The sequence below is a fragment of the Phalacrocorax carbo genome, chromosome 1 (genome assembly GCF_963921805.1).
Source record: "Phalacrocorax carbo chromosome 1, bPhaCar2.1, whole genome shotgun sequence".
Lineage (NCBI taxonomy): Eukaryota > Metazoa > Chordata > Aves > Suliformes > Phalacrocoracidae > Phalacrocorax > Phalacrocorax carbo.
In genome coordinates, this window is record NC_087513.1 from 150639187 (window position 1) to 150652698 (window position 13512).

General features: G+C 41.9%; 1 protein-coding gene across 1 annotated transcript in view; it reads left to right on the forward strand.

Annotated features, from left to right (window-relative positions):
* SH3RF3 (SH3 domain containing ring finger 3) overlaps positions 1 to 13512 on the forward strand; it is a 252941-nt gene that overhangs the window by 195867 nt on the left and 43562 nt on the right. The window contains exons 5-6 of the mRNA XM_064439770.1: positions 6601 to 6701; positions 10811 to 10981. Coding sequence (XP_064295840.1) covers positions 6601 to 6701; positions 10811 to 10981 — 272 coding nt within the window. The remainder of the gene's footprint in view (positions 1 to 6600; positions 6702 to 10810; positions 10982 to 13512) is intronic.

Sequence of the window (13512 nt, forward strand, 5' to 3'; positions counted from 1 at the left end):
TCTTTACCACTGCTACCTCCCTGGAGAGGGACTTCTTATAGAAGGCATCGCACAGGATCCCAACGAGTTTGTTGTGTGTTATCAAAAGGATAATTATGAACGTGGGAATAAATTAACATCTTTTAGAGGTCAAGCTTTCACTTTAAGCTTTCCTATCTCTCTCTGCATTTGATTTTCCATGTTCTTTGATCCCAGAATTGCAAGAAACTGTTTACTGTAAAACCATTTAAAACGTCATGGAGATCTAGACACTGGTGCTCAGTGCTGAAAGGGTTAGTCTGAGAGAGAAACAAAGCTAAATAAAATATAATTCTCATGGTGCTCATCCACATGATGCTTAATTAGTCCTCATTTGGGAGAACTGAGAAGCTGCAAACCAGAATAATCAGTGCTTTTATGGATGGTAATGTCAAATGAACGTTTGGAAGAAGATGACAAAAAATCTTTGGGTTTTTTTCTTCCAGCTTGCAGCCATCCTTAGATTGCAGGATAGTGGAAATGGAAGCTCAGGAAATACATTTGCGTAGCTCCATGAGCTATTCACAGAAGACATGGTCTAGAGTTTTTGGCGTATTATGAGCCAAAAACTACTCAGGGCCAACGTGGTGCTAGAACAGGCTGGCATAATATTCTGCCTCACCTTCATCCACAGCCACAGATACTTACAGGTTGTAAGAATCCCTCAGTAAATAATAAATCATATAAATATAGCTCCAGTTTTTGCAGGAAGGAACTGGGTATTTATGCAGCTATTTATGCAGCTGCAGCTGTTACTGTGCACATTTGTTTGTTTTTTACACACATCCCATTATGGAAGAAAAAGTCTTACTCTAGAATTGGTAAGTCCATTTCAGCTCCCACTTTGGTAATTAGCATTTGATGAGGCTACTTGATCTTGCGTGTAATACTTTTCATCAATACTTGGTGGCACTACCATGCATTAAGTGCTAATACGTTATTTCTAGGAACATTAAGGCCTGGAGTGATTGCCACAGTCATTGTTTTATGGAGTCAGTGAATTAGAGAAAAAAGTTGCAGGAATCTTAAAGACCACTAGCCTATTTTTTTGTGATATTTCCGGAGGACGGTATGTCAACTTATGTGAGTTGAATGTTTGAGTGTTTTTCTCTTATTTTAAAGTAATATTAAAGAGAAATTTAAAGCAAGCTGTAAATATGCATTCAAGACATTAAAAGAAATTTTCCTGTGAATTAATGAATGTGATAAGTGCCCTGTGGTGAGACAGTGCTGGATTTGCTTTGAAGTCAAAATAGAGATTTCTGGTTGGTGATTTTCTAGATGATAAGAACATTCGTTTGATACCAGCAGCAATTATTTTCCTGTGCAGGCTGCTGCAACCTGCAATATCATTGTACTCTATTCCTAGTTTTATCACTGTCTTCATGACTTCTATTCCTTTCCAAGCACTGAGTCCTGTGCTTTTGCAAGACACTTCACTAATCCCTACAGGCACCATGTCTTTTCAAATTAAACCACAAACATGGCCTTAAAGTACTGGTGACAATCTAAAGTAAATCTACAAGGGAGAGAAAACAATAGTTTATGCTGGAAGTCCAGACTGCTAATTCTTACGCTTTCATAGAGGTATGGATGGGAAGAGAGAAAGAAATGAATTTGAGATGAAATTTCAGCCCAGATGAGTGGTTATTACCTTTAATTTCCTGGTCTCTGGGGGCTTGTCAGTAATGTTTTGCCAAGCTGGTTGCTTTTAAATATATGTCAGAACTGACACAAGAGGCAGCAACATCTCAGCAGTGTATTATTTAGCCAGGAGTATATGCTATAAACTGTAATAGAAATATATCATTATGTATACATTAAAGTGCAATTTGTTTTGATGCTCCTGTAGTTCTCTTGCAAATAATACTTATCAGATGGAGGAGGAATGAGATCCATCTGAGCTTAGGCGCATTGCGGTGACTTCTGAGGAAGTCAGACTTGTTTGTTCTCAGCAGGAAACACTGACCCTCAGGCTGGACATTCATCTGCAAAGTTCATTTTTGTCAGCTAGCTTTGGCTTTCTTCATTTTACGTGACACCTAAACGGTGCCTGGTGCTGTGACTTACTTAAGCATCTAAAAATGGTGTTGGAAATGCTGTGTGGGGACCAAGAGCAGAGACCCTGTGCTCTGCTGCTGCTTTGCTCCAGAAGACTACAGTGGTGCTAAGACTAGATCAAATGTAGCCAAGCCCCAAGATACCTTTGTGCAGAGCCTTTCTTCATTCTTGGCCCTTGCGTAAAGTCTCCTTGTAACAGCCAACATGGAGACTGGGAGAAAGAAACAATTTTTTACAGAGGGCTCAAGGCATGAGTTATGAGTTTCTATAAGGCATTAGCTTGAGTGGGGCTGGGGGTGTTTCAGTGGTCATAAGAAGGCTGTTGTGTTTACAGACACAAAGTCCTTTTATAGTATTATCCAGCCCATAGGTACATAATCACCTACTACTACAGCGTAGCTGATGGTAAAAACAAGTGGCACAGCATGAGTTGGGAGCAGATACCTGTCATACAGCATCGTTGTGCCTGTGTATATGGTACAGGAGTTTTACTCAAGATTTAGCCTTCCACAGTACAGGTGATGTTGCTGTGCTATTATTCCTGCAGAGCAGCAGGAATTAGTGCAAAGGTATCTGGCAGTGGTCTTCAGTGTGCCTTCATGCAGCTGCTTTTCCCTGCTGACTGGTAGCTGAGGCTGTATTGTCCCTTGGAAGAGAAGAGCTGTTGCTGTTGAGCTGAAAACATCTGCAGTGGTAAGTGGTACTCAGAGGTTGCCAGATTGGAGTGGGAGCATGAAGAAACTGGATTTGGCTTTTTAGTGGCCTAAGTAAATGGTGTGAGAGTTGGCAGTGTCTAGTTCAGAAAACTGAACACCGCCATGAGAGCAAATGGCCTCCTAATCAGGAGGTGCGTTACAGTGTGATTACCCAGCAGGTCACGTCTGAAAACTCAATGGCCTAATGTTTAAAGGCATTAGAGGCTCATAAGGATACAGAGAGGCACCAAATGGCATTTTCAGAAGTGACTCTTATTACTTAGATTGCAATAAAATCCATGGGAATCAGACAGTGAAGTACTTCTTAATGCCTTCCTGAGAAAACTCTGCAAGGTGCCTGTTTTTATTAATAGATGCCCATGTACCTCTTAAAAACCTGGCTCTCAGAGACGTCCAATCCCAGGTAAGGCTTAGCAGCGGTGAGTAGCAGAGGTGGAAGAAGGCTTAAGATGCAAATGCTGCAGTGTTTGGACCCTTCCTGTGTAATGCCTGTGTGTGGCTGTATTTGTGTGCCTGGTGCCACAGAAAGGTGGATCACGCAGGGACCTGCTGTCAGAAAGGAAGGATATGGCACACAGACCTCCCAAAAGGTATCAAAGCAGAGAACAAAAAAATCAGACCTTCGTCTCAGATCCCCATTCCCCTGAGCAGATGAAGGGGAAAGGAGGACATGTTTAGTACCTTATTCCTTAGATCACAACAGCAAAAGTACAACCTGGCTCCAGGGCTAAATAAAGAAAGAAAACAAACTAAGCCCTGCTACCAGCTGTGTTGGAGAAAGGCCTGCTGTGTTCTCCGGGAGGATTATTAGTGTTATCAGTATCTGGGGAGACCCACATAAAATTGTAGGAACAGAAAGTGGAAAGGTAAACTTCCAACAAAGGTAAAAGTATGAAGAAATAGAAGATTATTCTTTCACAAAATTCGGTCTCTTCAAAATCTTATTGCAAATGTTATCTTGCAAAATAATCTAGCAATATTGTACCTTATGAGCTAATTAGTGATACATAAGAGAAAGAACAGGACCTTGAAAGAGGAGGCTTAGAAAGCCTTCACCAACTGTGTCAGTGACTGTAGTTTAAATGCAAAACCTAGTGAGCATTCAGATGCATAGTAGCAATCAGGCAGTCACTGAGAGAATTCATCAAGGAGCCCAAGGTGGATGAAGCTGCAGAGCAGAATACTTGTGTGAAAGTACCTACCAAGATGTGAACAGAGGAGCTGAATTCAATGCAGTGGAAGGCCAGCAGGTCCTGTGGGGTAAAACCTGATGATGAAAAGCTGGGTCATAGGCAGACTGGCAAGTACACCATAGTGTCAAAGCCTGCAGGGGAGAGCAGCTAAAGAAAAAGGAGCACAATAAGGAAGCAAGCACCTATTTAGTGTTCGGATCTATATGATACTAGGCTGTGCGAAGTGGCAAAAAAGAATGGTTTGTAGGGTCCAGGCTGACACCAAATGCAGTAATATTACAGTAACAGGCCATAGGCAAGAAACTGAATGTCACAAGGATAGAGAACATACAGGAATATGGGGATTTCTTTGGGATTATTCAAGAGAAGAAAGCAACATTGTCATCTAGCAACACTGAATGACAATTATGTGTCTTAATCCCTAGGACTGCATGTTAGCACAAATATAATAGTACATAGAAAGTACTTGGGCTTATGCTTCCAGTAATATAGAAGACGCAGAAGCCACTACTGTCAGTGCAAACAGGAAAATAGATGATGCTTAGACAGCTATGCTGCCCTCCAGACTTGAGCTCGTCTCTCTGGAGTGTCAAGCTGGCTTAGCCCAGGGTGCCTGCAGTGGGCACTCCTGGCTGGGACAGCAGCACCCCTGCAAACTCTCGCTGAGCTGAGCAGAGAGAGGATTGTAGGAGCTAAGGAGTGTCTTACACTGCTGTGATCTTCCCTGCCTTTACCGTTGCACCCTGAGGCTGTTCATTCAGCTCTGGTTTTTCATGAGGTAAACCGAAGTGTTTTGCTCTACCAGAAAAGGGTGGGGACCAATCTGATTTCTGTTTTCTTGGAGGCAGTTTCTCTAGCTCAGAGCAGGCGCACACTGGTGGCACAACATGAAGAAGTTTGAACCAGCTGATTTCTCACTTACCTCTTGGGTGAGGCATTTGCCAGGTCTCTCTGATCAGCATCTTCCACAATCCCTAACCCCGTTAACCAGCTCAAAATAACAAATGAGGGATCATTCTCCAACTATTCCTATGTTTTTGGGTGGGTTGCGGTTTTGTTCTCTAAGTTGATATTATCTCACTGATGTGACAGGCAGGATTAATAAAGCCTTAGTCACAGAACTGGAAAGAATGCTTACTGTTGCACATAGAACTAAGGGCTGCCTTGAACCTTCCTTGTTTGAGCAAGCTGCTAGAAAATGAGGGGAAATAGTGAGAAAAAGGAGATGTACTTGTCACTACAACTTCATGATTGAGCACAGACATCAGCGAGAGAGAAGATAGCTTGCTACTTGTTGCCAAAAGCTATGGAATCACAGAGCAGTGTTTTCATATTTTGCTGCATGATTTCCCAATGATATTGTGTTAATATACAGCCAAGCAATATAGATTAGCTATGCAATATCAAGACATGACACTGTAATAATTACGTGGGCTTCTTTGGAATGAGGTGACCCTGAAATCCATTAATTAAGTAGCAATATGGGTCTTGGTTTAATTCAGTGTCATTCATTCAGTGCAAAAATATGCCCCTATGTTTCTGTTCCCAAAATAAATCAATATTTACTGTTTGTTAGGTATCATTTGGAAACAGAAAAGCTGCTCAGGAAGTCTGTGAACTGCTCAGAATCTTTGTTATATATAACAAGCTCTGTCTGAACCTGCAATTTCTACATAAACTTTGGATCTTACTTTGTAGAGCCATTCTGCATATGGATGTGCATGCAGCATTTGGTTAGACTTACTAAAGTCTTTTGCTCAAGGAAACCATTACAAGGCCCATCAGCACTGCTCTGCCCTGTCTTTGCAGCAAAGATCTGTTGCTACAGGCCTTTGCATTACTTTGGAAGAAATTTCCAGTCAGGATTCATTTTTGAGATAGATGAATGGGGACTTTGGTGAGACAACTCAAAAGACTTTGCCCTACAAAATTTGCCTGAGCATTAAGCTTTGCAAAATTAACAATTACATCGAGAATTGCTTTTCAGCATTAATAGCCGGAAAAGATCTGTCCTGTTCTCTGTATGAGAGTGGGGATTTATCTGCTGTGGTAAAAGCCTTACTTTCTCCATTCAGAGGTACTCTTGTTTTGGGTTGCATTGTCACCTTTTTCTTAAGGATGAGAATATTCCTGATGATAAAAACAGTATATAGAGATGAGACTGCATTTTGGAAATTGAATAGTGTCTTCTTCTCAATAGATCCATAACCATTAATCAAAAGTGTAAAAATTTTAAAACAAGCTACTGAGGGGAAGTTTACCTTTACCAGAGAAGGTACTATTGCAGCAATGCACATGTTGAGCTGATTTTACAAACCAGTCAAGTAGTCTTGCGTTCTAACACTTTTAAGATCTGCATGCAAGGTACTACTAAATTTCTCTGACAGGTACATGGAAATGCTGTTAATAACCTAATATCCCTTGTGTCAGAAATGTATTTTTGGAATGTGTAAGGCTAAAAGATGTCTTTTTAATGCACTATCATGAAGTTAGAAAGTCTGGGAGTTGATAAAAGATGTGATTTTTTTTCCTCTGTGCCTTCAGCTCATAGCATTTTAGGAAATGGGGGGCTTCATCTTAATCCTTGTATGTTCTTTTCTGTGTATTTTTAGGATTCCTCTTCGATTGGAACAGCCACGGTGGCTGGTCCCAGGACAAGTGCAATAATTGGAGATCAGGGAACACCACCGAAGGTCCAGCTCCCCCTCAATATGTAAGCAGCTCAACTCAGTCACTACGTACTCTTTGTTTCCAATTGTGTGCGCACGTTTGAAACCTGAAAGCCTGAATCTCAGCTCAGGAGCATTCTGAGAAGAGAGAGATTGCAATTTTATACATGACCCAGCCTTGGCTGAAATTGAAAAATGAGTAGAGAAAGGCAAAACTTCCCCCTTTCTCTGTGAGCCCTTTTAGACTCCTGGTATATTTATTACAGCTCTATGAATCACTGTGAAACAAACAGAATGCCTCTCAGCTAGAGAAAATCTTCTTCCTTCATTTAAAGCTCTTTAAAAGGTGTAGTCCATGCAATCAAACACCTGATACATTCATCATTAACCAGAAAAAATGACCCAATTGCATTTTTTTCAGTGCCATAAACAAAGGCAACAAATGAACTTTATACCATGGGCATATGGGCTTGTTGAATAGTGTGTAGAATAACAGAAGGTTGTCTAGATACTGAATAAAAAGAGTAGACTTCATTATAATAAATCTCTTCTAGCCTAGTTGGTTCATCTGGTACCTGCCTAGGTAAACTACTGAACCCTTTCCTTTTGTCACATATACCTTGTGAAAGCAGTAGATCTATATAGACACACATACATATGCACACCAGTATTTTAGGGGTTGATAATATGGCTAAAACAAGGTCTGAATTGACAAAAAAAAGTCCTACAGTAACATAACACATCTGCTTTAAGGAGAATAGTTGAGTTGGAACAGAACCAAAAGAAATTTGGTTTTGGCTACGGAGAGGAGATCTTCATACTTGAGAGGTACCAAACATCACTGACTGCCCCACAGAGAGGTCTCATCATCACTCTGTGGTCACCCCGGGCAGCGTGCGTGGCACATAGTGGGGCACAAATTTATTTCAAACGTTGCCCAGACTAGGAAGCAGTAACTGGCAGTATTTCCAGTATTTAGTTGCTGAATCAGGACATTATCTAGCTCTCTGGCAACACCCCTGCCTCTGTGCCTCAGCAATCCTCCCCTTCTCCCTCCCATGCTTCTCCTGTTGTTTCCCCCATGAAGCAGCCTTGTAATCTGATCTGTCATTTTGCATATGCAAGACAAGTCCCAGTCAGAGAAGAAGCATTACTGGAAAGCTGTAGCAGAACTGGGGAGGTACAACCCTAGACAGAACCCTGGGGCTTCTGCATTACAAGTAGAGTCATAGACAGCTGCCCGAGGCCAAGAACATGAGCTACCTTCTCGCTTAGGCCTTTTTTAAGGGAACTTTCTATAAAGACTTTGGCTTCCTCTAGGTCCTACTCCCTAACCCTTAGCTTTACTGTTTCATGTAGCCCAGAATAACTTGCTGTTTCATTTTGCAAGATTTTGGATTGTTGTTCTAACACTTTCTTCCCAGTTTTAGAGAGTACGCTGGTGAAGTTTCACACCTAAAATCTAGACAACGGTGAAACATCTCTAAGTCCAATGGCTTTGGCTTAAGGCAAAATCAGCCTCAGCCAATGGGACCACTAGCCCTGATCCCCTGCCAGAGGAAAAGTCTGGAAACAGTTTCTGGGGAAGGAAGGTGCCTGCACTCAAATTGTTTTCAGCCGTACATGACAGTAGGCATCCCACCAGCTCTCCCACAGTCCCCTCTGCCAGCACATGGGGCGTACGCCTGTCCCCATGGAGCAGGCATGCCAGCCACGGCCAGGCAGTGGACCTGCTGCTGGCCCTGTTACTGGTTTTGGAGAAACCCCTGCCTCTTTGCAGCCTACTCAGAGGAAACCCCCAGGGATGGTCGTTCTACCTGCCCCACGTAGGTGGTGGGATCACCGGTCCGTGAAGAAAGTGCATAACACCTCCGTTGACCCAGGGTCATGCTATGTGGTTATCACATACATGTTTTCATCAGTTTAGCAATACAGAGATAGGTCAGTTTTGGCATGGAGTCCAGGCTGAGCTGTCACACATCTTTTAGTCTCTGCAAGGATTTTGATATTCTCTCTGAAGATGTTTAGGCTCATTGTGATATTGGTTATTCAGGCTTACTGGAGGCTGAGTTGGGGGAATTTGCAGGGAGGAACATAAAGAAACTAGTAGGAGAGGTGGAGCTAGTTGCAAGGGTAAGAAGTCTATGATCCATTTAGGGTAATTTTCCTTGCAACTTCTCCCAGCATCTCAACTTGTAAATTACTTTATTACATGTAGTACCTTGGGGAAAGGGCTAAGTAAGTCTATCTAAAATGCTCTGTCCTTGACCCCCTGCTTTACCCATACCTTCTGAATATGAGCCCCTTGTAAGCAGCAAGTTAAAAATGGGTAGTCAAAGCCAAACTTACTGCTCCCTCAAGTGAGTGCAATCTTAGCACTTTCTGTTATGTCCTAGCAGAGCACTGCTGAAGGATTAGTGCTGAAGCATGTAACCTTATTTCATGTCAGGGTGATGCACTGTAATGTTGTTCAGTTCATATGTAGCCTTGTGTCTTCCATCAGGTGAGCAGCTACAGATGTGCTCAGAACCACCTTGTTATATAGGCTAAGCAAAAGATGTGTAAGATGCTTTCTCCCATCTGTTGACTAACGAAATACAGTTTCTGATCAGGTTTTTGTACCCCACGCACGTGGTAAACAGCACCAGCCCCATCAGCCTAAGCATGCCCCAAGGAGCTGTTACCAAATATTTCATATTCTGCTCATTACTGCTGTTTATTTACTGCCTTCAGAATGAAAATAAGGAAATCTACTGGCACCGTAAAGGAGTAGAATCAGAAAAACTAACAGGATTTATTCCTCAATTATATTTCTTGGAGAGCAGAAGTAAAAAGCCATGTATCATTTTTATTGGCTGCAAGTCTACCATCACAATGGTTATAGATTTCATTATTTCTCTGGTTTGCTGCTCTAAGGTGGGCAGCAAGCCTCTTCTCACCCACCCTCAAGCCTAAGAGCATTCTGCTACACTTTGTAGTGTAAATGCACTTTCTGTAAGTATTTTCCCTTTTGTCCTAATCTCTCTGCACTGCCTGTAAAGCACAACTAAAAAAAAAATAATCAAAAAAGCATAACCTTGATCAAGAATTACCAGAAATCCCTTTTTACATTTGTAGAAAAGTGACAGTACCAAAAAAAAAAGAGGTATTTACAAAGAAAGTGTTGTTCTGTGTGTGTATTCTTGCTATCCTATCCCATCTTGCCATTATTCCCCAAGGTGCAAGTAATCATTCTTAATTTTTCAACAAGGATCTCTCTAACCAGAGAGAATATCTTTAGGGACTTCAAGCTGTAGTCATTTCACAACATTAGACACATCCCTGAAGTAGTAACAGAAGAACAAAAGAGAGATAAAAAGAAAGTTTCTAAACAAAGGGGATAAATAAAAACTGTAATTAAATAAATAAAAAGTTCTACATATTCGTTCCTGGGTTAAATATTTATTACAATACTTGCATACAAAACATCCAAAGCCAAATTCTACCACTTCACTTACCTAAGCAAAAACCTCCTTGCAGAATTTGATCCTCTGTGACAATTTGTTTTACCCACATAATACAAGAATTACCATACTGGATCAGAACAGTTCAGTGTGTTGTTTCTAAAACTGGCCAGCATAAATAACATCGAGAAAGCTGCAAGAAAAGCTGCCTTAAACATTTATAAAGTAGCTTACACATAAGAGAACTTTCTTCTGAAAATCCACAGCAGAGGCAGCTCCCACCCTGAAGCATATGAATATGTACTTCATCCAGAGTAAGGCTTTGAAAAGCCTTCCTATTCATGTCCTGGTCTCTCTGGCCATTTCTGTAATTTCCTCGTCCTTCTGAAACTGCTGCTAAATTCTTAACCTCAGTGCTGCTTTGTGGCAGTGTTTTGCTTTGGTTGTGCCCTGGGCCAGAAGTATGTCATGTTCATTTCTAAACTAACCCCTGATTTTAATCTGGTTAGTTATTCCTGTATTGTCGCAGCATCCAGTTGATCTTGTCCCTGCCATTCCTTGTTTGGTGTCCTGTAATGATACCCCTTTTTAACCACCGTTTCTGAGCAGTGTTCCTGCTAACCTTCTGCTCCACGGGGCTGAAGTCAAAGCAGGACAGGAGGTAGTTGACATCAGCTGTGTGCTTTTTTCTTGTGTGACCTCTCCTGCAGCTACCTAGCCCTGTACGCCTACAAGCCTCAGAAGAACGATGAGCTGGAGCTCCGCAAAGGTGAGATGTACCGGGTCATCGAGAAGTGCCAGGACGGCTGGTTCAAGGGGACGTCTCTGAGGAGTGGGATGTCCGGCGTCTTCCCAGGCAACTATGTGACACCTGTTTCAAGGTGAGGGCCACTGGCCAATGTGGAAATGCCTGAGTTGAGGCTGGGAGGAATTCTGCATCTGGAGGATACTGAAAATAATGTAGGTCTACTTTTAGATCACATTCCCCTCCCAGAATTTTCTGGTAGTATTGCAGACTTGGTGTCGTGGTTCAGCCTCAGTTGGCAACCAAACACCGCGCAGCCACTCACTCAATCCCCCCACCTCTGTGAGACAGGGGAGAGAATCAGAAGAGCAAAAGAACTTGTGGGTTGAGATAAACACAGTTTAATAATTACAATTAAAATAATCATAATAATAATGATTATGATAACAATAATAGCAATATAATAAAATGAAAAAGAAAAAAAAAAACAACACAGAAACACAAACGATACAGCCGCTCACCACCTGCCAACCGACCCTGCTGGTCCCCAAGCTGCAATTGCTGCCTCCCTCCCCCAGCCAGCTCCTCCCAGGTAACATACTGGGCACGACGCTACATGATATGGAATATCCCTTTGGCCAGTTTGAATCCACCCTCTTAGCTGTGCCCCCTCCCCTCCCGGCTTCTTGTGCACGTGGCAAAGGGTGGGAAGCTGGAAAAGTCCTTGACTAGCACAAGCACTGCCCAGCAACAACCAAAACATCGGTGCGTTATCAACATTGCTTTCACGCTACATCCAAAGCACAGCACTGTGCCAGCTGCAGTGAAGAAAATTAACTCTATCCCAGCTAAAACCATGACACTTGGGTAATGAAACTTGCTGGTTGTAGCATTGGAGTTATTCATGTTCTCAGAAGACTTCGCTAGTTGTATTAGATGATGACATTCACAATCTCTGACTTTACGAAGTCTGATGACCTCAGGTTTTAGGATTGTAAAGAATTTGCTGGTTAATGATTTTTTGTTGTTCTAAAACCACTGGAGATGTAACAGGGATAAACAAAATAAGGAATGCTTGTGTCTTGCTTTTCAGTAGCTCCTCACGTAGATTTTGTTTTTCTTTAATCAAAGGACTTGGATCATTTGGATCAGGACTAATGTTTGAACCATTAAAATTCAGAACTGGTAGAAGAGTTCAGTAAATTGTCTGATTTTAGCTACCTCTGACTCAGTTGCAGAAGATGAGAAAAGGAAAGAATAGCATGTTTGGGCGGGAATGCCATTTGTCAGAGTTCAGTATCGGACAACACCAAATCAAAGTACATTTCTGATCTAAAGCCCACTCTGAAATAGTCTGCAAGCTGAGGATAGAGTTCATCAGTGTGTCCCAGACTGCTTTGCTCTATGTGCTCCTTGCAGGTGAATGTTGCCATGTGTAGTATGCCCATATCTCCTTTAGAACAACGGCTAGTTTGCAAATCGAACTCAGTCCTCATATGCTCTCAGTCTCTCCTCCCACATACACATAGCCTCCACCATCTTTCACTCCTCTCCAGACAAAGGCACCTCACAACTCAGGAAGTGTTGATCTTGAAAAATTGATCCAGGTTTGTTCCATCTTCAGTTTATGTCAAGTTTGTAATATGTGGACTGAGCAAGACCAAAAGTTAAGAGCAGCTTAGAAGACAACAACTAAGCTTGCTGACAGTCCTAATATTGCATTTAAGTAAAAAAAAAAACAAACATTAATTCATGGGCTCTTCACTGTTCATCAACCTAAATGTATTTACCTGATTTTATAGAGCCCCTTGGCTGCCTTCACTCCCGGCCTCTTCAGCTCTTAATTAGTAAAGAAGTTCGTGCTGAAGTGTTGGTGATCTGAATCAGCAAGACTTTATTAAATGCAGCATGTCACAGCTAGAACAAGACAGAGAGAAGTGCTAAAGGGCAAAAGTGCTTTCCACAAAACCCGAAAGCAGCTTTGTGATTATATTTATGATCCTGTGAGCTAATTAAGTTCCAGTGTAAATCATCCTCAGAGAGAACAGCAAGAAAAATCTAATAGAAACAAAATCTCTGATTTGCTGCACTTTCAACTTATTTTGTTCCCCTTTGACAGCAAAGCAGAGGATTAGATTAACGCATGTTTTTCTGCCACTCCCTACAAAACCTAAGAAAAAGAAGTTTCCCATGAATTTAGTAACGCTGAACTGGATTTATAAGCTGTCAAAACACATGTGTGAACAGAGCATGGTGGAAAAAGGACAAGACCCTTTAGATGGAGAAACAGATGCGGGGCAGCAGAGAAAATTTGCCACATCCAACATCTATCCAGCTCTGTGGAAGTCACAGATAGTTTCTGTACTTGTCCATGCGCGTGTTTGCCTGAACACAGCTTTCAGTGGGCTATTAGGTGTGCTTTTCTGGCAAACTCAGTCTAGTGCAGATGGCCAAGCAAGCTCCAGCTGAACCTTGCTGCTACCCTGCCAGCTCTTCACAGCAGATGACAGACAGTCAAGATTTCCATCTGGTGGGATTCCCAGCTTTTCCCTACCTGGAGGCTGATGAAAAAAAAAATTAAGAAAAATAAATCAGATTCATTTAGCAAAATGTAATCTAGGCAAACCTTGAACGATGAGATGAGTCAAGTCATCTGACACCACACTG